The sequence below is a fragment of the Chinchilla lanigera genome, unplaced genomic scaffold (assembly GCF_000276665.1).
Source record: "Chinchilla lanigera isolate Chin_1 unplaced genomic scaffold, ChiLan1.0 scaffold00051, whole genome shotgun sequence".
NCBI classification, from domain to species: Eukaryota; Metazoa; Chordata; class Mammalia; order Rodentia; family Chinchillidae; genus Chinchilla; species Chinchilla lanigera.
In genome coordinates this window covers 10,104,887-10,128,565 of record NW_004955452.1, presented here as the reverse complement: position 1 = coordinate 10,128,565, position 23,679 = coordinate 10,104,887, and the positions used below count along the sequence as shown (strand labels likewise).

The following is a 23,679-nucleotide window of genomic DNA, read 5'->3' as shown; positions in this document are numbered from 1 at the left end:
CACACTGTCACCGCCGCAGTGATGACACGGAGTAGCTATCATCTGTGTCCACCTGGCTTCAAGGTGTGTGCATGCAGCCAGACCCCATGGAGTAGGCCTCAGCAGGCCTCTACTGAGTGGGAAGACAGAATACAAAGGGCTCTCTGAGCCTTGGTTTCCTCATCTGCCGAGTGGGGATATTGATAACCCCTACTCAGGTATTCAGAGCATGATTTGAGATGATTCATTCTTTCTGTCTCTGTCCCCTGCCCCACCCCATTTCTCCCCTGTGCATGCTAGGCAGCTGTGGATCTAGCTCAGTGGCAAAACACTTGCCCAGCATGTGGGAAGCTCTAGGTTTGATCCCCAGCAACCACCCCCACCAGCTCCCCTCCAAAAACAAACAACTGGGGTCTGCGGATTTAGCTCAGCGGCACAGCGCCTGCCTGGCAAGTGTGAGGTCTTGAGTTCGATTCCTGGTACCGGGGGGGAAAAAAAAAAAACTGGGAAATATTTTGTAGCTGCTGACTCCTGCAAGTTATTCCTTCCTGGGCCTCAGTGGTATCTCGGGAACTGGGACGCTGTCCAGGGTGCTGAAAGGGACTTCTCTTCCAGGAAATAAGGAGGGAAGACGGCAAGGCGCACCCAAGGTCAGCAACAGCCTGTCCTTGTCCTCTAGACTGTGCGGTCCTGGAGGAGCAGACCAATTTTATCTTACTCCAAGGGAATGTCCAAAAAATATTATGTAAACTTACATAACTTTTAAAATTTTAGTAAATTTTTTAAAAGTTTTAAAAGTTGAAATTAATTTTAATAATAGATTTAACCCAATATATTAAAATTTTCATTTTGACATATAATCAATATAAAACATTACCAAATAGTTTACATTCCTTTTTCATGCTAAGTTCTTGAGCTCTCTTGTGTGTTTTGTGCACACAACACGTCTCAATTCTGTCTCGCCACATTGCACATGCTCAGTAGTCACTTGTGGCTGGTGGCTGCCACACTGGACAGCTCAGCTATAGGCAGGGCAAATGTGGTTCCCTTGGACAAGTCTTTTCAGCGTCCTTTGATAAAAGAAGGCATCTCAGCATGACCTACCTTACTGCACACAGGTCCTAGGAAGTGATTTACTATGGTGCCAGCTCAAGAGGTCTGTATCACTCAGTTTTCCCCCTTACTAAGACCCACAACTTAAAGAATGAAAGGCTTAACTTAGCTCATCATTTAAGGAGATTCAGTCCATGGTACAAGGCTGGCTCTAAGGTACAAACCTTATGGTTGAAGGCTATGCTGGAGCAAAGATTTTTAGTTCATGGCATCCAGGAAGCAGAACAGACAGACGGTGCCAGAGAGGAACAGGCAAAGGATTATATATATAGCACCCCAGACCACACCGCTAAGACACACCCAGACATACCCAGGATCATGCTGTACTAATCTGCTAGCCATTTCTTAATCCATTGAAGTTAACATTTCAGGGAAACAGCCACAAGGTCCCAAATCTCTTGAAATCTAGATATTCTGGGGGTACAAGTGGGCACAGAGAAAGTGTGGGGAAGTAGCAGAAAGTCCTGAGGATACCTGTGGACTGGTATCAGGCTTGTCTCAGCAGGGCTGGGGAAATGTTGTATTCCCTCTCCTGCCCCTATCCCCCATAGCCTGTCATCTCCCCTCCCACCTGCAAGCCCCAGACCCTGGGAGAAGGGAAGCAGAATGGGGCTGGCACTTGAGCACACATTAAAATTCAATTGGGTTTCATTCACCTCCATTAGGTACCAATTAAAAGGAAATTAGGTGGTCTGAGGAGGGACCTGTGGCAGGATGCTGCTGACTTCTGCTTTCTGGACTTGTTTTCCTCTCTACTTCTTCACGCCCACCTTGGCAGTTTCATGGGGGCCACAGTTGGGACTTTCTAGTCCCCCAATCTGTACCCCTCAAGGGTGCCTACTCCAGAAAAATCACCCCCTCTCAGATTCTCAAGACATGCTAAAGGTCCAGAGCAAGGGAGACTCCACTGAGGACTTTTGTTGTTTAAGGCTAGTGGGAAACCAAAGGAGGACAGCAAGTAGAGGATTAGCTAGTGAGATTTATATATTAAGAGGATGCCTAGGTGGATATGAAATGGATTGGGAGGTCTCGAGTGAGGCTAGATTCGGAGAGACTAGTAAAGAGCACATGAAAGACGTCAGAGGAGTGCTGTGGTGGAGGAAGGGGGTCTGTGTGTGTGCGTAATGAGTAGAGCTGTCAGCCATGCTGTGGGCTTGGCAGAGGAGAGGAGCCATCGGTGACTCTTGGGCTTCTGTCTCACCCATCTGGATGGGTGACCATGCCATTCGCTTGGAGGCACTGAAAAAGACCATCTTTGGGGAAGACAGCTGTAAATTTGGTCTTGGAAATGTTAACTTTAAAATAGTCAAGGAAAGATTTTGAGTAGAAAGTAAGTGGTTGAAGACACAGAGCTGGAACTCAGGGGGTGCTGGCTAGGGCTGTTGACATGGCAGGAAGCCAGGCTGGAGTGGGATGTCAAGTGAGTGGAAGGTGAAGACATGAAAGTAGTGTAGACAGTTCTTAAGGTGGAGCTCTGAAAAGGGGGAGGAAAAACTCAGGACCTGCCGTAGGCTCTGAAGGGAAATTAGCTGCGGAGAATGTCCTTATCCCTCCCCAAAATCCTACATAATGACAAACCAAAAATAACCAGCCCACCACCCTGAAAGGCAGGGTTCTGAGACCCAGAAGTGGATACCATCATGGGGATCAATTTGCTTACATATGGGGCTAAGGGCAGCCACAGTTCCTGGAGCGGGGCCAAGGGGAGTGTTGGGGGGCACTCCACAAATTCTGACTGTAGGACTTACAGGAGGAGGGAATGCTGGACTCCCTGAGGAAGCTGCCTGGTGCAAGATGAAGATGCAGGCACATCACCCCAGGCTCCCTGCAACCCCCACCCTGCCCCAGCTCCTAAGCGGGCAAGAGCAGGGACAGACCCTCCCCCACCTCAGGCCTCAGCTTCCCACTGGGTCTGCTCCAGGTTGGTATGTCCCCGTCTCCTGTGGTGGCACTGCACAACTCAGCCCATCAATCCAGGCGTCCCTAGAGTCAACCAAAAAAGTCAATATTTAATTTGGGCACCATGTTAATGCCATCGATCATCAGCTCCCCCTCCCACTTCCTTGGGCTCATTTGTCACTTCTCACTAGCTGCATGCCCTGGGGGCACGATGGGGTGCTGGAACCCAGTGGCAGCAGAGCTCAGCCTGGGCTTGGCTTGGGGAAACTGGCTCGCATGTGGGGCAAGAGCTCTGAGCCACTCAGCTTCCTATTCCCCTTGAAAACAACTGGTTTGCTTTTTCTGAGTTTCCAGAGCCCTGTGTCTGGGGAGGGGAGGCCAACTTCTCTTCCAGCTGAGGATGTCAGGTCCACACATAGAATGAGGGTGGGAGGGATGGAACCTGTGCAATACACCACTGGAAGGCAGCAGTGAGAACAGACTCCAGGACCAGAGTCCATGGGCTGTATAAGACCAGCTTCTTCTGAGTCCTTCTCCCTCAGTGCCTGGCATGTGTCTGGCATCTCTCAGCAGGACCCTGAGATGAGGTGAAGCTCTATCTCTAGGTCCTAGAAAGGGGCTTGGGAGAAGAGCTTAGAAGCTTAGATTTCAGGTGGGCAATGAAAGGGAGGTTGTGGAAGGGCGGGTCCATCTTCAGGCTGGGCTGTGTCCAGCTCCATTTTATTCTTGTCAGCTCTGTGGACCAAATGGTCACTGTGCCGCTCGGGCCTATATCACATCACTGAGGGGACACTGAGGGGACAGCTGGGTGAGCCTTTATGTTTAGTAGTGGCTGACCTAAGAACTGCCCACCTTGGAACCAGCAGGGCAGCAGCAACACATATGCACACACATGTCAGCAGAAAGAAAATCTTATCTAGAAGTTTGCGATTGAAAATCCAAAAAGAAGTCATTTTCATTTCAGCCTGTGTGCAAGTGTTATGATTCATGAAATAGCATAATTTCCATTATAAATATGTGTGGAAACCCCAGACCCTTCTCGTTGGGTAGGGCATCTACATGTCTTCATCCGGCCCTGATGACCCCCACCCTGAGCTGCTGGAGGACTCCTTCGTGGTCCAAATGGTCCCTTCTGAGCCATGAAGTCCAGCCTTGAGCGAGGGGAAACTGACTTGATCATTCGGCAGTCACTGTCTCTGCTGGATGTTGGATGAAACCCTGACAGTGTCAACATGAGGAACACACAGTTTCTAAGATGGATTCCAAAGTCAAGGGGCTGGAGGAAGGAGTGCCTTTTCTCCCAAGAGGCCAGGTGTAACCTGGTCTCTGCCTGCTGCTCTGACTTCCTTTTCACTGCCCTCGCTGACTGTACCCCAGCTTCACGGCCTCCTGTCTGCCCCTTGAACATGTCTCATGGTTTCTCCCATCCCAGGGTCTTTGCATTTGCTGTAAGTTCTACTTGAAAGACTTTCCTGGTTTTCTACTTTGCTGGCTCATCTTTTGATTATTGTTGCAAAGCCCTCCAGAAAGTCTTCAGTTACCTCTTGCCTTCTCTGAATCATTCTTTTTTTTTTTTTTAAATCACACCATCCTAATCCTTCCATAGGATTATTTTCTCTATCTGAAATGATATCACCTATTTCCTACTTATCATCAGCCCCCTCCCCCCACTGTGAGCCCCCGAGGGCACAGGAGAGTCATACCCTGTGATACATATGCTGTAGCCTCGCACACGACAGGAACTTAATAGAGATACTGCTGAATGAATGAATGAGTGAGTGAGTGAGTGAGTGAATGGGGAGACACTGGGAGAGGAGCATCCAGGAAGCATGGGGAGCCGAGCGTTTGGGCCTCAGCACCCTGCCGCAGGCAGACTGTGTCTGTCTACGCCTGGGGTGGGGAGGCCTTGCTCTTGCAGGCTTGGAAGTGGGGGGAGCCCCATAGGACAACCAGCCTCAGGGCATGCATATTGCAGAAGGCTCATTCCTTGAATATTAACTCGGTGCTGGACTGGCAGCCCTGACTGTTTCTGAATTTTTCACTGTCAAGGCCAATGGCTGACTGAAGATGGGGGCTGGGAGGACAGAGAATCTGCATCCAGAAGGCCACACACTTCTGTGAGTGTCCTACGCAGCTGCTTAGGCACAGGCTTGCTCCCAAGTGGCTGTGCATGGTGCTATGTATGCAGCTGCAGCTGCATGTCTCAGCCTGAACATGTTCCGCCTTCAGCAGGGCCTGTGGGGCACAGAAGTAAATTAGGTTTTACATGCCATTACTTCCAAGCTGAACTGAGGGAAGGGAGGGCTCTAAGAGATCATTGAGTCCTACTCCCCCCAGTGTGCAGGTAGGAAAACTGAGGCCCAGAAAGGAGAGGATGCTTGAGGTTACACCATGAGTCCTTGGAGAAGCAGGCTACAGCTTAGTGAACAGTGAGCACTTAAGGGGAACTGGCACTGTGCTGGGCACTGGGGACTCACTACAGCAGAGAAGCCCATGGTCTAAGAAAAGGGGCTGGGAGAAGACAGACAGCCATGGGCATAAGCAGCAGGCTGCAGGGGCAGAAGGCTCTTCTCTGCCTTGCTGGGAGGGTATCAGACAAGACAAGGAAACACCCTGGGCTTTGAAGACTAATTGAAAGCTCAGCATATACAGAAAGGGGAAGGGACTCCAGGCAGAGGGTGCCACATAAGCAAAGGCATGGAGGCATGAAACAGCCTGGGAAGTCTGAAGAATTGCAAGGAGTGCGTTTTGGCTGGAAAGGACCGTGCAAGGATGGGCTGCAGAGATGAGGCTGTGAGGGAGGTGGGTTGTGACCCCTGCGGCCCTTGTGGGCCATGAAAGGGGTGGGGGTTTTACTTTATTCCAGGGGCTATGGGGCAGCCACTGAAGCAGATTTGAATGTTAGAAGGATTTCTGTAGCTACCATGTGGAAAAGTGAATTCATAAATGCATTCTGAGCAAGTACTTACTATGTGCCAGGCGCGACAACTGGGCCCTGAGGATCCAGTTCTGAACGAGGCACACAGGTTTCAGCTCTGTATTGGAGATGTACACTGACAGGTGGAGCAGGCAGGAATCTTGGCACGCAAACAAGAATACCGTTTCTGTACTCTGTAAACCAACTCCAGTCAGGCTCACTGTAAGCCCTTTCCAATGAGTTGGCACAAAATTCCATCTCAGGCATTACTGGGCCCCTCCCTCCTGCTCCCTAGGCTCGTGAAGGACCTGCTTGTGCAGAAACCTATGGGCTCCTCCTGTGCACCTAAGCGTGGAGGAGGTGCCTGCTGTCCTCAGTCACAGTGGTCACACAGACATGCCCTGTTGCTCTAGTCCACATGGTGCCTGGAGATTCAGTGACTCTGCTGCTACCCTGCTACTTTGGGAAACTGAAGCCAGTACCCCAGGGCCTGGGCTCCAGCCTCCCCAGGTGCATGCCGCCCATCCCTCAGCCCCCGTCACCCATCAACGGAGGACCCGCCCCTTCTGTCCCCTGTGCAGCCAGTCCTAGCACAGTTGCTTCCAGAAGGTTACTTTTTCAGAAGTCAGAACACTACGCCAGACTTCAAGCAGCTTTTGTGTTCAGCCCAGTGCACTTCCCCGAGGCTGGGAAAATCAAAGGCCTTGGCTACCAGCTTGGAAGCGGAAGAGGGAAACAGGGGAGCAAAGCAATTCCTGTCTCAATAAGTTGCCCTGCCTCTAGAGTGACTGGGCAGTTAAAGATCCAGGCTGCGGCTGCTCTGTGAGGGCAAGTGTGTACCAGCGGCCTGTGGGACCACAGACAGGCACCTAATTCACAGCTGGGGGACAGGAAAGACCACCTAAGGGGAAGAGTTACTGCCTGATCGAGCCCTAAAGGCAAAGATGAATATCGAGGACTGCCCTGCCTGTATGGAACGCAGAAAGAGCCCTTGGGAGTGAGGCCAAGGCTGCAGGAGGTGGGGCTGGGTCGTGAAGGGACTCCTAAGTACTGAGCCACGGCTTGGAGGTTATCTGGAAAAAGAAAAGCCACAGAAGTATTTTAGTCAAGAGAGTGACACAACCAGATTTGTATTAGAAACACCAAGCTGTGAAGAATGGATGAGGAAGACAGCAAAATCGGAGGCAGAGAGAGCAGCTGGCAAGTGCTTAGAGGACCAGTGGCTGGGAACGAAAGCAGCAGGTTCCAGAGATAATCGCCAGGAAGCAGCAGAGGAAGGCAGACCTTAGGGTGGCTCCCATTCTACCTGGGCGCGTCCCGGAGGTGAAATACACTGGGCGCGAGGGTGGTGGGCAGGCGCCAGAGGGACACCTAGGGGGAGGAAGGATTCCGGTGCTGGCCCCACCCTACCTCTGCACCCCGCGATTCCTAAACTTCCCACTAGATGGTGCCGGGAGAACGGGCTCCGCCTCCCACGCCTAGAAGTCTGGGCCTCAACTGGACCTCAGCAAACACGGCGTCCTGAACTCGCCACGACAGCATATGTGTCCAGCTGTCCCAACGCCCCACGACCGTGGCCTCGGCACCCAGGGCTCTGGGGTAGGGATATCGGCCTAGAGACCTCTGCCACGGGCCACGTGTGCCTCCCCGTGCCCAAATATACACGGCTTTTTCTGGGGCCTCCAAGACTGCCTGGCTCCTGCAGATACGTCCTGCAGCTTAGAGGCTTCCAGGGACCGCGCCACTGTCGTCTTCTCACCCTTTAGCCCCGACACTCTTCTCCCTGACCCCACGCAGGGGAAGCTTGTTCCTCTCCCCTCAGATCCATTCCCTTGCATCTACACCACTCTGGACCTCGGGACAGGAAGTAGAGCTAGCCAGGGCAGGGCGGGGCCACGTAGGAGGCGGAGCCTATGTGGAATCCTTGTAGGCACCCAGACAGTGGGTGCGGCCCGAGAGGCCCGGGGCGTGGTCAGTAGAGGGCGTGGTCAGGGTAAGGCTGGGGGCGTGGCCGGCGGCCGGTTTGGGTGGGGATCCAGAGAACCTGGCAGCTCCCGGGCTCTCCCTCCCTAGCCAGTTCTTTCGCCGCCGCCCGGCTCGCCCGGGCTGGCGTCTCCTAAGCAGACACAGACCGTCCAGAGGCTGCTGGCCCTACTTAACGGAGGTAGTTTCTCGGGGGGCCGTGCCCAGCTCTCTGAAACTGCCAGGCCTTTCGGGCAGGAGGATGACAACCCCGTCCCTAGTGCTTCCGTCCTTTTCTATTTCTAGGTGTACAGCTGGGGGCCTAGGGCTTGAGCCCCAAGAGGGAGGAGCTGCTCAGGCGTCTGCGCCCCCACGGGCCCCCCTTCCCTGTGGCTCTGCGCTGGAGCCCAGAACCGGCTCTAAAAATAGGCAGAGGCTCGGAACGCACCCGTCCAGCAGTGGGTCAGGATGCGCCTTCCCGGCTCCCCCACGGGCTCTGAGGCCGCCCTGATGGCCAGGCATCACTCAGCGCCTCTTGGCCAGACTCTGAGCTCTTGGCCCAGTGGTGCTTGCCTCCCAGGCCGGTTGAGCGGTAGCACCCACAGCCGGGAAGGATTAGGAGTTCCTTGACCTGATTTATTTGGTTGTTTTTGTGTCTGGAGGTGGCGCTCCCTCCCGGCAGGACGGTCATGTCTGCACCTGCCCATCTCTACGGCCCGAGCTCAGGCTTCTGGGGTGGGGACCTGGGTTCGGACAAAAAGTCCTGACTGGGATTTTAGAGGTTCTATAGCAAACACCCCCATTCCACAGATGAGAAAACCGAGTTCCAAATGGGAAGGGGACCCAGCACAGGACAGTGTTTCGTAGACCTGGATTCAAGACCCAGCTGTCTCTTAGGGGGCCCCTTGCTTAACTTCTTTTCGACCTGTTCCCTCCTGTAAAGTGCTTGGGTTGAGGCTGACACCCAGGTATGGCTCATTCATCCATAAAGGGGAAGTAATTATACATACTTGGCAATGGATGATTACAATAACTATTTTCAAGAAACAATGGTAGCATATTGGGAGTTACACCTTGTTCAGTTCCAGCTCAGCAAATTAGTTACCATCTCTGGCAGGTATTTTTCTCTCCTCTCCAGCAGAGAGGAGGATTGAAGGCTCCAGTACAGAGGGCTCCAGTATAGAGGGCTGGTGTGGTGACTTCCCTTTCCTGGAGGGGCCCAGCTAAGGTGGGATGGGACACTCAGACGGATCTGGGATACCTGGTGAACTGTGAGGCCTGAGGAGAGGGAGGAGGGGTGGCATCCTCGGCTTCACACGGGTCTGGCACCTCACACCATTCTCCAGCACGAGGAGGGGACATATTTGGGCCATTACAGGTTTAAGACTCTCAGACTTAGGGAACTGAAGAGGCTCAAGAGTCCCCAAGTTCAGCCTTTTCCTACTGCTGAAGGGCAGGGAGCCACCTAAAGCCAAATGCACAGAGGCAGACCCTGGCTTTGAACCCAAGTCCCCAGTCCTAGGCTCTTTCTTCCTACCTTCCAGCCACTGGCCTCTTTCATCCAAAAACACCAGTGTTAGTGCTTTTCTGGGTGATCGAAGCTGATGGATATGCCAGTTGGTTTTACGTCTTTACATACTATTTATTTAGGTCACCGTGTAGAAAAAAACGATTATGTGTCAGAAATGTCATTGACCTCTTCGAGCTACATGAAATCAGAAATGTAAATAGTGAAACGGGAGGAAGCAAGGGAAAATATTAGTGATGAGGATGGATGTACCCTTTAGGCAAGAGTCCTTGGTACATTACTAACCCTCTCAAAAACTAGTGTTAAGAATAATCAACATCTTTGGGCATTTACTATGGGCTTGGTTAGTAAAGCATTATCTCATAGAATCTTCAAAACAATTTTATTTAGTTAATCCTTGTTATTATCACCCATTATACAGATATGGAAATAATGGCTCAGAGAGGTGGAAGAATTGGCATCAGAGAACAAAGCCAGGAAGTAGCAGAGCCAGGATCAGACTCTGTCTCCCTCCCTCTGACCTTTGGCTCTATGTTCTGCCTTGGTGAAGAAGTTGGGTTGGCACCCTGGATGTTCTCTTCCCCCACCCCACTGCTGCATCCTGCCTGGCTAGCCAGGTTGTCAGGCCTCTCCAGCCCAGCCTCGGGCACTACTGGGAGGAGGTGGGGCTGAGCAGCTGCCAAAGCTTCTCTCCACAGATTCCAGGATTTGAAGAATTTACGAGTCCAACCGTCTGAGGCTCTTGCATGCAAAGAAAGTATCTGGAAGTCCTTGGCTGCTCCCACTCCCCCGCGCCTGATCTGGACACTCCTTGCTTTGCATCTCAGGGAAGGGATCTGTCCTTAGAAGGAGCTGGGCCCCCTCTTCCATATTCATGAGACAGTCGCAGGCTCTGGGAGACAAAGTAGCAAAAGCAAGGCCTTCTGTGTCTTTAGCTACCCCAAATGGGAAGGAAGGTGAAGGCAGTCTCAGAACTACATGCGTGGGGAGGGAGAGGAGGAGAAGGAAGCCAGCCAACAGATTGTGTGTATTGCGGTGGTGAGGGTTACACACACTCATTGTGTGTCTGGAAGCGCTGGCATTTATGGAGTCTGGGAACCACACTCAGCATTTTGCATGTATCCTCTCCCTAACCTCCACTGCACCCTTGCAAGGCAAGGACAATTCCATTTCACCAACAAGGAAACTGAGCCTCTCTCCACAACAGACAGTTTGTTAAAAGTACACAGCTTGCAAAAGGTGGGATTCAAACCTAATAGCCACTGTTCTGAACTCTTATTTGATTGCTCTGTCGCTTTTTGGGACAGGTCTTGCTGTGTAGTTCAGGCTGGCCTTGAACTCACTATGTAGCCCAGGCTGGCTGGGAACTCATGGCGATCCTCCTGCCTCATGCAAGCTGGGAGTCAAGTCAGCCTGGGTGTCCCCCATGCCTGCCTCAGCTGCACTCCGAGAGGCTGCATGCTAAGGGGAAGAGGCCCCTGGGAATGCCCAACAGATGTTGACTGCATCTCAAGGCCCCTCCTGTGCTAGTTGGAGATGTTCTCTCTGCTGTGTTTGACACAGGCCTGGAGAGGTGGCCAAGCATCAGGCAAAGAGGAAGGAATCAGTTTCTGCCCTCTGAGAATCTCTTCTGTCTGGGTCAGGGACAGTTACCCGGGTTGGAGGTTCTGATAAGGGTTAGTAGGAGCATTCACTAGGTGTCAGAACCATGTGAGGGTTTCCCCTTTGTCCCATCTCCTTTAATCCATCCAGCAACCCTGAGTAATAGACATGGCTGTTCTCTCTGTTTTCAGAGGAAGAGTTAAGTGATATCCCCATGTTACAGAGTTGGCAAGTGCTGGTGGCAGGATTTGAACCCAGGTACAGGTGATCTAACATTGTGCTTGTTGCAGGGTTCTCGAATGGGTGCCCTGGGTCAGCATCATCTGGAAATTTGATAGAAAAGTGAACTCTAGGGATTCAGAAGCTCCAGGCGTGGGCCTGACCCAGTTGGAGATCTCCCATTTCCTGCTTCCCAGCCCTCAGGGGATGTGGGTGACCTGACTCTTTTGAGATCTTGGGCCCTGGGGATGGGTTCAAGATCACATAGCAGCTCAGAGCTCTGTTTCTAGCCTGTGACCCTGAAACTTAAGTCTTGATCCTTGCTGTTGTAGTGAACTGGGGGCAATAACAGTGCCTTGCCTGCTAGAAGTGTTGCCAGGTTAAATGGGACAGTGGGTCCCATTGGATAGATGAGAAAAGGAAGCCCAGAGGCTGCTCAGGAGCCTGCTTTCTGGGGTCTCTCCCAGACCATGCTGTGTCTTGTGGGCCTGTCCTCAGAGGACCGGTTCAAATCCGGGCTCCATCTGGGTCCAATCCTGTTTCCTCACCCCTTGCCTAGGAATCGTAACAATGCCTGGGCCTCTGTGGTTGTCCTGAGACTAAACTGAACTTCTCTGTGGATGGCACTGGCCAGCACTTTAAAAATGCTGCTGCTGTTACCAAAGATAGAGCCGGAGTCAAAATCTGGTGTCCCGAGTCTTCTAATGACTCCCACTCCTGGCCAGAGTATGATTAAGAGTTTAAAGGATGTCAAGGAATGTGGTGATTCCGTGGGGCAGAAGCTCCCCTGACACCCGGCGGGACTTCTTTTCCACACTACTGACATTTGGAGCCAGACAGTTCTTTACTGGGAGGACTGTCCTGCCACTATAGGAAGTTTAGTAGCATCCCTGACCTCTGCCCTCTAGATGCCAGTGGCATTCTCCTCCCCTATTGTGACAATCAATAATGTCCCCTGGTTGAGAACCATGGTGGGGGAGTCATCAGGCAATATGCTTTCAGGCACTTTAATGCCAGACAAAATGAATCAAGCTGGGGGTTCCAGAGTTTCCCTTATGGCACAATGGGGACTGAGGGCTGGGTTCACATAAAGAGTAGAAGTTAAGATTGTTGTTCCTGTCACCTCACCATAGGTCCTTTAGAACAGGTGTGCAGAGGCCAAGGAGGAACTTGGCTGGGGCAAAGGGTACCTGGGGTCTCTCCCTCCCCAAATGTCCACCTGTCCTGGCCACTTTCATGTCTACAGTTGTGGCCATCAGGGCCTGGGCTCCCCGCTCCAGAAGCTCCAGGCTGGTGAAGCCCAGGAATGTGCCCGGAGTGACCTGAATATGCCTTTCCTGAGCCTGCGTGGGGATGAGTGATGTCAGGGTCCAGGGTGTAAGTGAGGAGCCTGCCACAGCCCTGCATGGTGGGTGGCGATTAGCAGAGTGGAGTGCTGGCCCTCCCGCTAGGACCATAAAGCTGCCAGCTAGAGGTGAAAGATGGGTCTCTCCGATACAACAACGTGGACAGCCATGGAGATGTGGTGGCAGTGCTGATTTAGCGTGGGAAGGGGGATAAAAAACAGAGAGAGAGAGAGAGATAAATAGAGACAGATAGATGGAGACCCAGACTTAGAAACAGAGACATGGCCAGAGAGAGATAGCACAGAGAGGAGGCCGGGTGAAGAGAGATGGATACAGCAGCAGAGACAGTGGCATGGAAGTCAGAGGTCAGGATAGGAGGCAGGGACATAAAGATACAAAAAGTACCCTTCCTGGAAGGAAGTATGAGGAAAAGACCGAGATAAAGACCAGAGCCACAAAGATGGAGATACAGATTTAGAGACAGAGATCCCAAAACAGAGGAAAACGGGAGAGTAAGCCACAGAGACAAAGGTGAGAAGGAGCCAGGTAGTGGGACAGTCATGGAGGAGGAGGTAGGAAGAGAGCTGGGGAATCAGAGTTTTCCTCTACTCTAAAGGGACAGGAAAGAGACATGGAAGGAGGCAGAGAGAGGCCCAGGTCCTCCAGTCTCAGTCTCCTTCGGGACGCAGAAGCTGTGTCTGCGTGTCTATGTAGGCATGTCTGCACGCACGCACCTTCATGTGTATGCCTGGGTCATGCTTCCTGCGGCTGTAGACTGTGTCTGGGAACCTGGGCAGGGCTCATGTGTGTTCATTCACCATTCACTATTGGTAACTGGGGGTGCCAGGTCAGCAGCAGGGCAGTAGTAACGGTGGACAGGGTCACTCAGAAAGGCAAAGCATAAACACACACCAGGGAGCCATGTGATAGGGAGCGACTGAAGCTCCTCCGCATCTGGAGATCAGGGTAGGCCACCGTGAGCATCTGGCATAGGAGGGGGAGCCCTAGACAGCAAAGAGCCAGCCTGGGAAAGGCAAGAGGAAAATTTGCAGGTTGAGGGAAATGGAGGTACAAAGACCCTAGGGGAGGCCAGCGAAGTGCATTCAGGGCTGAGAAAGGAGGTGGGGGGACAGTTTGGGGAATGAGGTGGTAGACAGGAAGGCAGAGGCCAGATCATGAAGGACTTGATAATGTGAGGGAAAGATCTGGGTTTTATTCTATGCAGAATGAGAACTGGAAGCCAACTGAGAGAGGTTAGGAAGGTTCTCCCTGGCTGCTAGGCTGGAGTAGGGGCAGTGGGCTCTGAGCAGCGGGCAGAGCAGTCAGGAGCTCTTGCAATGGTCCCAGCAAAGGATGCTGGTGGCTTGGAAAAGAGTGGTAGCAGAGGAGATTGGGAGAGGTGGAAAGACGTGGCATGTGTTTTAGGGGTAGAGGTAACAGGATTGGGTGGGGCTGGTGGAGAAAACAAAGGAGCCAGGCTTAGGTTTTCAGACTTACATGAGTGGATTATGGTGGCAGTGGGTAGAAGGAAGAAAGACTGAGAGGAGCAGATCTGTGAAGAGTAATTCACAGATCCATGTATGAAGAGTCTGTGTGTGTGCACACGCACCCGTGTGCACCTATGCCAGGGCCTAAGTGTGCATGTGTGCATGCAGCAGTCCAGGACCACTGTGCAAACTTAAACATGCAAACAACCTCTGCTTGGATGCAGGGCGTCAAGCCCTATCCTGGCCTTTTATCCTCTTTATGCCCTAAAAGCTGCCCCTACCATATGGGGATTCCCAGTGGCAAGCTGGGGTAATGGGAGGACTCTCGAGCATTGTCAACATCTGGGCATATTACCCCAGGCCCAGGAGGCATTGGTGGCCCCACCCAGCAGCGGCAGGAGGACTCCAGGGCAGCTGGTGGCGATTAGCAGTGTTGATTACCTCGTGGTGATGCCATCTGGGGTGAGGGCACTGAGCCCAGCCCCACGGGATACCCTGCTTGCTGGCGTGCAGGGCTTTCTGGAGCTGACTGCATGTAAATGTGTCGGTATAGATGCATGTATGTTGATGTGTATGTGAGTCCGTGTGTGCACATGAGAGTGTTTCTGTGGCTACTGACTGGGTCCATGTGGCCACCTGTGTCTGTGTACATGCATGTGTGTGCCAGAGGTCTGCCTGCATCTCTGACTAATTATGCCGGTGTATACATGTCTGTGTCTCTAGGTCTGTTTTTGTGCACACATATGTATGTCTACATGCAAGTGCCTGTATGAGCACATTTAAGTAATGCAATGTCATACTCTGATGCACGTGGTATATGCACAGCCAAATGCTGTGAGAGAACGTATCTGCCTGTGTGCACATATGTGTCAGAGGGAGGAAAGGACACGGGCACACTTCTGTCTACGATGGTAGATTCAGGCAGAGGGCATGTCCTAGGCTTGGCTGATGCTGCTGTAAGCACCCTGGACTCCCCCTTCCCAGCTTCCTGGGTCCCTGGCTGTGGCTATTCTGGCCCAGCCATTCCTTCATGGGGCAGGTGTGGGGGAAGGGTAGTAGGGGCCAGGATGGCACTGTGGGTGAGACATGGATCTGTTCCACCACTGACTAGCTGTGTGATGCTGGGGAGGCCATACTGCACCTATGCTCCGGATTTCCCATCCACAAGGCAGGGATAAACATAGAATTCTGCCTCTTCGGGTTGCTGTAAAGATGCAAGGAGTGAGCAGAGGTAGAATTCTTAGAGCGGAGCCTAACGCTTGGTGTTCCCTGTTTTCCCAAGTGCTCAGCACCGGCTGGTACTGTATGGGCAGGCTGGGCCTGTGCCTGCCCACCCCTCACTCCAGAGCCTCAGAAAGCCCCACCCCCTGCACTTCCTGCCTGCTGCTGAGCTCAGCGCTTCCCAGGCCCCACCGCTGCCACTGCCACATCACATCTGGGCTGGCTCCTCGAAGGGACCACAGTGGGGCGCCTCTGCGGCTACTTGGGGTTTCCACTGACTCAGCGCCTCTAGGTTTGCAGGCGGGAAATCCCAGGCCTGGTTTCCCTCTGCCTGGGTTAGAAGGGCCACAAGGCTATAGCCACACTGTGTTTAATAGGATGCCCCCCACACCCAAATCAAGGGACTTCAATTGCCCCCCATCCCTTCTCACCACTCATGGCCCACTTCTCTGTGGTTTCTCTACTTTGGGGCCAAGGAATTTGCTGCCAGGGAGGGTGGTGGGGAGGACACTTGAGGGGGCTGGCCTTGGCCAACCTCCCCTCTCCCTAACGGAACTGGAAGTATTACCTTCTCCTGGCTCTTCCAAAGCCTAACCTCTCATCCAGCCCCAGTTCCTTTTGCTTCCTTGGATATAAGGCACGGTTGACTCCCAGCCTCATCCCCCACCCCACCCCATCCCTTGCCAGGGATCACAACCATAATGAAAATAACAGCAAACAGTTCTCCTTTGTGCCAGGCTATGCCTAAGCACTTTCACAGACATTTAGCTTATTTTCTTTAACAGTATGAGGCAGACACTACCATTAGCCCATCTCACAGATATGGAAGAGGAGTTCTAGTAAAGTGGTACCTTCGGAGTCACAAAGCCTGAACAGGGGGCGTGGATCTGAGTTCTGATCTCATGGAGTAAGAAGGAACAAGGAACTGTCTGGTTCCAGTTCTCTGGGAATGAGGCCAGAGCAGAAGGGGTTAATTTGGGGGCGGGGGCATAGCAGACAGACAGAAGGACAGACTAGGAATGTTAGGCCGAAGAACTGGAAAAAGCTGACCACTGAGGCTTGGGCAGCGGCCACGTCACGGGTTCGACGATCTTGGGAGGAGGGTCTCCACTCCCACCCCAGCTTTCTGGGGACCAGCCAAAGAAGGAGGAGGAGGGCAACGAGGAGGCCCTTCCAACTCCAGTCCTGGCTCTTAAAAAGCCGCCTACCCGGCCCGCAGCAGCCCCTCTCCTGGGCAGCTCAGGGCAGGCAGGATCCCGCCTGCTTGCTGGCTGGCTCACCTGGCAAGGGAAGTGGGCGGGGCCGGCCCCGGCGCACAGCCAGGCCAGGAGCGGGGTTGTGAGTCCGTCGGTCTTGCAGCCTTCAGCCCCTGACGCCGCCACCATCGCTGCGGCCGGAGCCCCTCCCGCGTTCCTCCTCCTCTGGCCTGGCGGGCGGGCCCAGCTGGGTTCCATTAGCCTTTCTGGCAGGCCCCCAGCCCCCTGGAACCGCCCCTCTCCCCCCACTCCGAGTGGCCGGCAAGCAGGCGTGCGTGCGTGCGCGGGACAGCACTCAGCCTGGAGAGCTCGGGCCGCTGGGAAGCTGGGGACCCGCGCGGCCCGGCCCAAGGAAAGAACGGGACCCCCAGGGATCCCGTGGAACCCAGGCCCTGCTTCTCTGGGGCTGCCGGGATCGCTCAGTGAGGCGAGAGGATACCCAGCCACCGGTAAGTGGGCATGGACTGGACTGCCTTCTGGCAATGGGCTGACGGGCCCTTTTCACCCCAGACTGACTGTCTGCCCTGGGGCAAATAGCATCCCCCTCTCTGGGCCTCAGACCTCTTCTCTGTAGGGGGATGAGCTCTGAACTCCAGCCTGGTTCTACTCTCTCCGCCCCCAAATCTGCGCCTCTGTGTGCGGGTGGAACATCTCCTCGGAAGCCTGTCTCACTCAGACTGGGGCCTGGGTGTGCAGGCCAGACAGCAGAGATGGAGGTGGAGATGAACTCATCTATGTCCCCGCCTCCACATGCACCCACAGGCTGCCCACCTTGGCAGCCCTTCCATTGGCTGGCAGGAGAGGAAGGCCAGCCTAGGGCTTGAGGGGTGGCAAGTGTACCTCCTTGGGATGTGGGATGGTAAGGCGGAGGCACAGTTGTCTCCCAGGAGAAGGAGGCTAGCATCCTACCTCCAAATACACTGGGGAGGGGGTCCTTTCCGTTCTCATCCCCTGTTCAGGACCAACAGAGGAAAAGTAGGATTCCATTGGAAGGAATGAGGTCAGACTTGCAGAAGAACTTCCCAGCAGGAAGGCTTACTAGAGGGGTGGTCACAGGCTGGCTGTGTGCATGTGTGTATGTGCAAACTGATGTGCCTGGGTTTAGCACATGTGTCTGAGCGTGCCTGCGTGCAGGTAGTTTTGAATGCATACACTGGTACCACATGTGTCTGTGTGTGTATTGCCCATGTATCTCTGCGTGTGTGTGTATGTGTGTGTGTGTGCGCGTGCATATGTATGCTGAAACACACATGGCTCCGTGTGTGTATGCATGAGCTGCCTGTCCTGGGGGAGACTGGATGATGTATGGCTGTGCTGGCTGCTTACTGAGCCTGCATTGATTTATCTGGACCCATCCATCAGGGTTTAATAAAACTAAAAGATGAACATTCGCCAGCAGAGAAGGTTGGCAACAAGGTCCTGAGCCCTGGCAACCTGCTCTCCCACCTACCTTTTCTTGGGGGAAGCTTCACTGGCCCACACAAAACCCTCTGAGACCTTCCAGGAGACTCAACAAAGTCGTGAGCTTCTGTCCCTGTAGGTGCTGGGCAGGCTTGTCAAGCCTCAGCCAGGTGCTGCTAGCCAGGTACTGGGCTGGTATGTGCCAGCCCAGAGCACAAATACTGAAATGCTTCCAAGTGTTTTGATAAATAGTCTGTGCCTCAAGCTCCCTCACTATCCCAGCTACCATGGTCTTCTAGGACCCGCTAGAATTTTCTTCAGTCCAGCAGCTGCCCACTAGCACAACAAGAGGCTGCCAGGCCGTTTCAGTGCTCTGGCCAGCATCCTGTTCTGGCTGGTGGGTGTCTGTGCCATACCGGTGGTTAAATATTTTGATTATCACCTCTGCCCAGATCTCAGCCCCCGGCTGGTAGCTGGGCCCTCCTGAGAGGGACTAGTGTCTGGCCAGACCTCTTGCCATGCCAGTCCTAGTGGGAGGGGGGCCCCATGGCTGTCACCACTTGCCCATGTATGGAATTGTGCTGAGGGGACTCAGGAGTCAGCCTTTCTGGATCTCTGTGGTTTTCAGGTGCTGTGGCTTCCGCTGATCCCTCTGGACCAGGATGTGGGTGTCCTGGACACCTGGCCTGTGGCTGCTCAGTCTCTGGTTCACCTTCAGCCATGGGGCAAATACAGGTGAGATGACACAGGATATTCAGGGTGCCATAAACCTGCAACTCTCTCTCTGAGGTGCCAGGGTCTTCACACATGTGGGGCTATGTATGTGCCAACCAGGTGAACATTTATGAAGAGTCTAGGGGCTGGGCTCAGGGTAACCTGAGGAGTTTGCACACTCAAACCTGTGAGAGAGCGTGTATTTGTGCATATATTTATGTCTTTGAGCACTTCTGTGTCTGCATCTCAGAGCAGCTCTGTGCATCCTGGGGCTCTGTGTGGGACAGGACAGTCCCTTCCCCTGTGTACATAAACCTGTCCTGTGTTAGCCTTGGTGAGGCCAGTGGGGTGAGGAATAGGCGCTTTGCTCTCCCTGCAGAAGGTGGCTGCATCCTGCAAGTGGCCCAAGTCCTGCTCCTGTTCATGGTGCAGACACCATCCTCCAGCCCAGATGAATGTTCCTGTGCAGGGCCTGCCCCTCCTGTGCAGGGCCTGCCCTGAGGCTCAGACTCTGGATGGAGCAGAGGCTGCAGCTTTCCAGGGCCTAAGGCCAGGGGAAATGTACTGAGCAGCCTGCCCAGACCCACTGGGTGCCATCTGGGCTTGGTAGCTCTGCCACCTAACCAAGCAGGAGCATAACTCCTAGAACCCAGATCCAGTCAGTCAAGGGCAGCCAACAAAGAAGCGCAACAGGAGGGGTTGTGTAAGCCAGGCATGGTGGCACATAATTGTAATCCCAGCATTCTGGGAAGCTGAGGCAGGAGATTCCCAAGTTGGACCCAATCTGGGCAATTTAGCAACTTAGTGATATCTTGTCTCAAAAGAAAAAAAAAGGTGTTCTATACCAGGAATGGGTGTTGCTACCAGTTGTGTGTGTGCCGTGTATGTGTGTATGTGCATGCATTCATACATATGTGTTTCTGTACGTGTATAGGGGAGCTTAGCTCTCCTCTCCCTCACCAGGTCCCCTGGGGGGCAGTGCAGGGGTAGAGAATTTCAACATCTGTAAGGAATCTGGGCCCACTGCCAGGGGGTGAGTCACCCACTGCTGCTTTGAGGCTCAAGACACTGATGATCTTTCTGGCCAGACCTGGGGGAGGGACTCTAGTGGGATGACCATGACCAGGGACCCAGGATTCCTCCTTTCAGTCAGGCTAGCAAGGAGTTTGCCAGCCTCTAGGATCTTACTTTACAGTCCGTCCCAGCTTCCGCATCTGCTTGCTGGGAAGGACTTTTTGATTCTATCCACTATCTGTCCAGTATAGCACCTCCTCCAATACTTCTGCTCGGTCAGCCCAGAGGGAAGAAGGCTTTCAGCTACCAGCCGGTCCCTTCAGGGCTTTGGAGATCTGCATTAAAATGTCTCATTGTCTAGGAGCCCTTTCCCCTTAATGTGCCCTGCCTAGAATCTAAGCCCTGGTGGTATCTTTGAGCTTCAGGTCTCCTCAGACCCTCGGGCTTTTCTTACTGTTTCGTGGGATGGTTATCCAGGTGAAAAGTCATTCTGTGGGCTCAGACTTGTGTCTGGTCTGCTTGTCTGCTTTGGATGTGGGAAGTGGGACCCCACCCATTGCAGAGAACACCTGTCCCAGCTGCATGTGGCATCTCTGGCGGCGTGGGCATCTACGACTCACCCATGTGCAGACGTGCCATGCAATTGCACAGAACACAAAATAGGCACGCGCCCGACATTTCCTCACCCCTGGAGTGCTCCTAGCCCCCGCAACCTCGGTGCGTGTCATGGTGGGAGCACACGCACAGCCACAGCCACAGCTCACCACCCCACTGTGCTCTGGTGCTGCCCAGAGTTACCCGTATCCTCTCCCTTGCTGGCCTGGACCCTGGCGGGGAGCACTGGCAGATTCAGCTTCCAGTTCTGCTTCCGCTGTGCTGTTGACTCACCCAGTGACCTTGGCCTAGGCCTCAGTCTGGGCCTCAGTCTTTCTGACTGTGGGGGAGGGACTCCTCCTGGCTCCCAGGGTAGTCGGGGTCAAGGCCGGGCCAGGCTAAGGCTACAGGATGAACTTGCTGCTTCCCAGGAGCCCAGCTGGGCAGCTGCCTCAGCCCGAGTCCCCGATGCTCCCCAGCCAATTCTCTTGCAGGTGAGCGGTGCCCACCTTCACAGCAGGAAGGACTCAAGCTGGAACACAGTAGTGACCTATCAGCCAATGTGACTGGTGAGTGCCCCTCTCATCCCGCCCCTGTCCCCTCTGTCCTCTTCCTGGAAGGACGCGTACCCCCTCTTCACCTGCTCCCTTGAGCCTTTCATCTGTTGTTTTGCCCAAAGGCTTCAACCTCATCCACCGACTCAGCCTCATGAAGACCACTGCCATCAAGAAGATCCGCAACCCCAAGGGGGGGCCTCTCATCCTGCGGCTGGGGGCAACCCCGCTCACCCAGCCCACACGGTAAGGGTATCGGTGTGACTACTGGGAATAGACACCGACCGCAGCCACGCCCGTTACCCTGGTCCTGGGGCCTCTCTGGGGGTCATTTCGTCCCTCCCCCTGCCAGGACTCAGCCTGGTCTGCACCCCTGATGCTTACAGGATGGGGCACAAGAGGCTCCAAGCAGCCCTACCCTGTCTCTGGCTAGCAGTGGGCAGGACCAGGTCTGCACCCTGCAGGCACTTCACAAATGAGAACCGTAGGATGAGAGTCGGAAGCTGACAAGTGTGTGTATGTGTGTGTGCCCATGTGTGTGAAGCCCACACTCCCACCAGTCCTTGGCTGGCCTGGCCTTGTTTACCCCTCTGGCCTCGACTCCTCACAAGTCCCTTTCTCTTCTGACTACTCTGTCATGCAGAACCCTCTCCATTTTTTTTTTTTTTTGCAACTCTCCTCCCCCTTTCACCCCCACGTCCCAGGTATTCACCCCAGAGCATCCTAGATTCCTTAGAAGCCCTCACCAAACTGTAATGCGGTAGTGAAGTAGTCATGCTGCTCCACATCACATTGGAAGGCTCCTCAGCTGCAGGCCCCTTCTCTATTCTCCCCAGTGGCCAGCCCCGCATCTGCCACCTAGAAGGTGCTCAGTACATGGTGCAAAATGAGTGAATGAATGTACTTTGTGTGGAGGCATGTGCCTGTGCTATCAGGGGCAGGCTCACAGGTCCTAAAGGCCCAGAGGAGTGGGCAGCAGCTGCACGCTCCCTTGAGCCTCCGGACACCTCTCCCTTCCATCCGCAGCCGAGTGTTCCCTCAAGGGCTCCCGGAGGAATTTGCCTTGGTGCTCACCCTCCTACTGAAGAAGCATACCTACCGGGGCACATGGTACTTGTTCCAAGTGACTGATGAAGAGGGATACCCGCAGGTGAGCCCTGCCCACTACCCTACGCTCATGCTCCCTATGGCGCCAGCTAATGCCAGCGCGGCCCAGCTCCTATCCCAGCTTGTGACCTCTGGGGCCTCCCTGCTCCATCCCAGTGCCCACCCTCAGGACTACCCCCACCCATCAGTGCCAGCCCCATTCTTTCACGATGCTTGCATGACTCCAACCAGCTTTCTTCCCTTTCTGGAACAGTTTCCCCTTCTGTGGAATGAGCTTGAGGGCCCTTGACTTTGCCATGTGGTGGCTCTGGAGCTCTCATTCTCTCCTCCTCCTCCTCCTCTCCCCAATTCTGCACAGATTTCCCTGGAAGTCAACAGCCAAGAGCAGAGTCTGGAGCTCCGGGCGCAGGGCCAAGATGGTGAATTTGTGTCCTGCATCTTCCCGGTGCCCCAGCTCTTTGACCTGCGTTGGCACAAGCTAATGCTGAGTGTGGCTGGACGTGTGGCCTCTGTGCATGTGGACTGCATCTCAGCCTCCTCCCAGCCTCTGGGGCCCCGGAGACCCGTGCGGCCCGTGGGCCACGTGTTCCTGGGCTTGGATGCTGCGCAGGGCAAGCCTGTCTCGGTGAGTGTTAAACTGCGCCATGGCCTTGGTTCCCACCTGCCGGAAGCCTGAGTGAGCTCCCTTGAGTCTGCATCTGACCAGGCCCTCCCCTTGCTCATAACCCTCCCATGGATCCCCATTGCCGCCGTCACCCTCTAGATTGACCCAAACAGATTAACATGGCATTCAAGACCTTTGTGATCTGGCTTCCAGCAGAGTTCACAGCGTTATCTTCCTTTCCATCTTTCCATGGAGCTCTGTGCTGGTCAGTTCCACCCTAGGCATCAACATTCTTTTTTATTTCTTTGGTACCGGGAATCGAACTCAGAACTTTGCACTTGCCAGGCAGGTGCTTGTGCCGCTGAGCTACATCTCCAGCCTACCGTAGGCATCTAACTCTAATCTTACACTTCCACAAGTCCATGCCTTTGCCTATCCTGTTACCTCTACCTGAAATCCTGAAATGCCTGTCCTTGCATTCCCACCTGATGAATAGGCCCAGCTTGACTGGAACTTCCTCTTCCCTCTTCCTTTGGGCACTCTGACCTTTCCAACATGTGCAGTTTTATTTCGCTTTTAGTGACAATAAATTGGTGTGTGTGTGTGTGTGTGTGTGTGTGTGTGTGTGTGTATCAGTAGGGACTGAACCCAGGACCATCACACTGAGCTACATCCCCAGCCTTTTAAATAATTTTTTATTTTGAGACAGGATCTTGTTAATTGCCCGGTTTGAGCTCAAACTTTTGATCTTTTTGCCTCAGCCTCCTAGAATGCTAGGATTACAGGCTTGCACTATCATGCCCAATTGACAGCTCTATTCTTGATAGTCTCTCAGGCCAGAATGGAAACACCCCGAGGTTAAATTCTGGGGCAGAGACATCTTTATGCCTCATTGGGGGTCAGTACACAGCTATTTAATAAAATGACCTGAAATTAACTTGTGTGTTCCCTGCAGTTTGACCTTCAGCAGGCACACATCTACTGTGACCCGGAGCTTGTGCTAGAAGAGGGCTGTTGTGAGATTTTACCAGGAGGGGTGAGTGCCCGGCCCTCGCATGACCAGGGGTGGGAGGGAGATGGGATTGGGGTACTGTCTAATGGCACCATGTGCTAGAGATGGGGGGCTCTGGAAATGGGTGAGTATAGTTTGGGATGAATCTGC

At 53.7% G+C, this 23,679-nt stretch overlaps 1 protein-coding gene and 1 long non-coding RNA gene across 5 annotated transcripts in view; one reads left to right on the top strand and one right to left on the bottom strand.

Moving 5' to 3' along the window:
• Positions 1-440: 440 nt before the first annotated feature.
• Positions 441-16,637, bottom strand: LOC106149733. Its single transcript, XR_001236088.1, has 3 exons — positions 16,554-16,637; positions 2,980-3,075; positions 441-669 (listed from the first exon to the last, which is right to left on the bottom strand). It is a non-coding gene; the product is annotated as an uncharacterized LOC106149733 (long non-coding RNA).
• A 150-nt stretch (positions 16,638-16,787) lies between these two features.
• The window catches only part of Col16a1 (collagen, type XVI, alpha 1), a 49,370-nt gene continuing 42,478 nt past the window's right edge, over positions 16,788-23,679 (top strand). For all 4 annotated transcript variants that reach the window (XM_013519641.1, XM_013519640.1, XM_013519639.1 and 1 more), the window contains exons 1-7: positions 16,788-16,978; positions 18,559-18,665; positions 20,747-20,821; positions 20,932-21,052; positions 21,833-21,956; positions 22,272-22,538; positions 23,473-23,553. In XM_013519641.1, the coding sequence (XP_013375095.1) occupies positions 18,593-18,665; positions 20,747-20,821; positions 20,932-21,052; positions 21,833-21,956; positions 22,272-22,538; positions 23,473-23,553 (741 nt within the window). In that variant the 5' untranslated portion in view covers positions 16,788-16,978; positions 18,559-18,592. The remainder of the gene's footprint in view (positions 16,979-18,558; positions 18,666-20,746; positions 20,822-20,931; positions 21,053-21,832; positions 21,957-22,271; positions 22,539-23,472; positions 23,554-23,679) is intronic.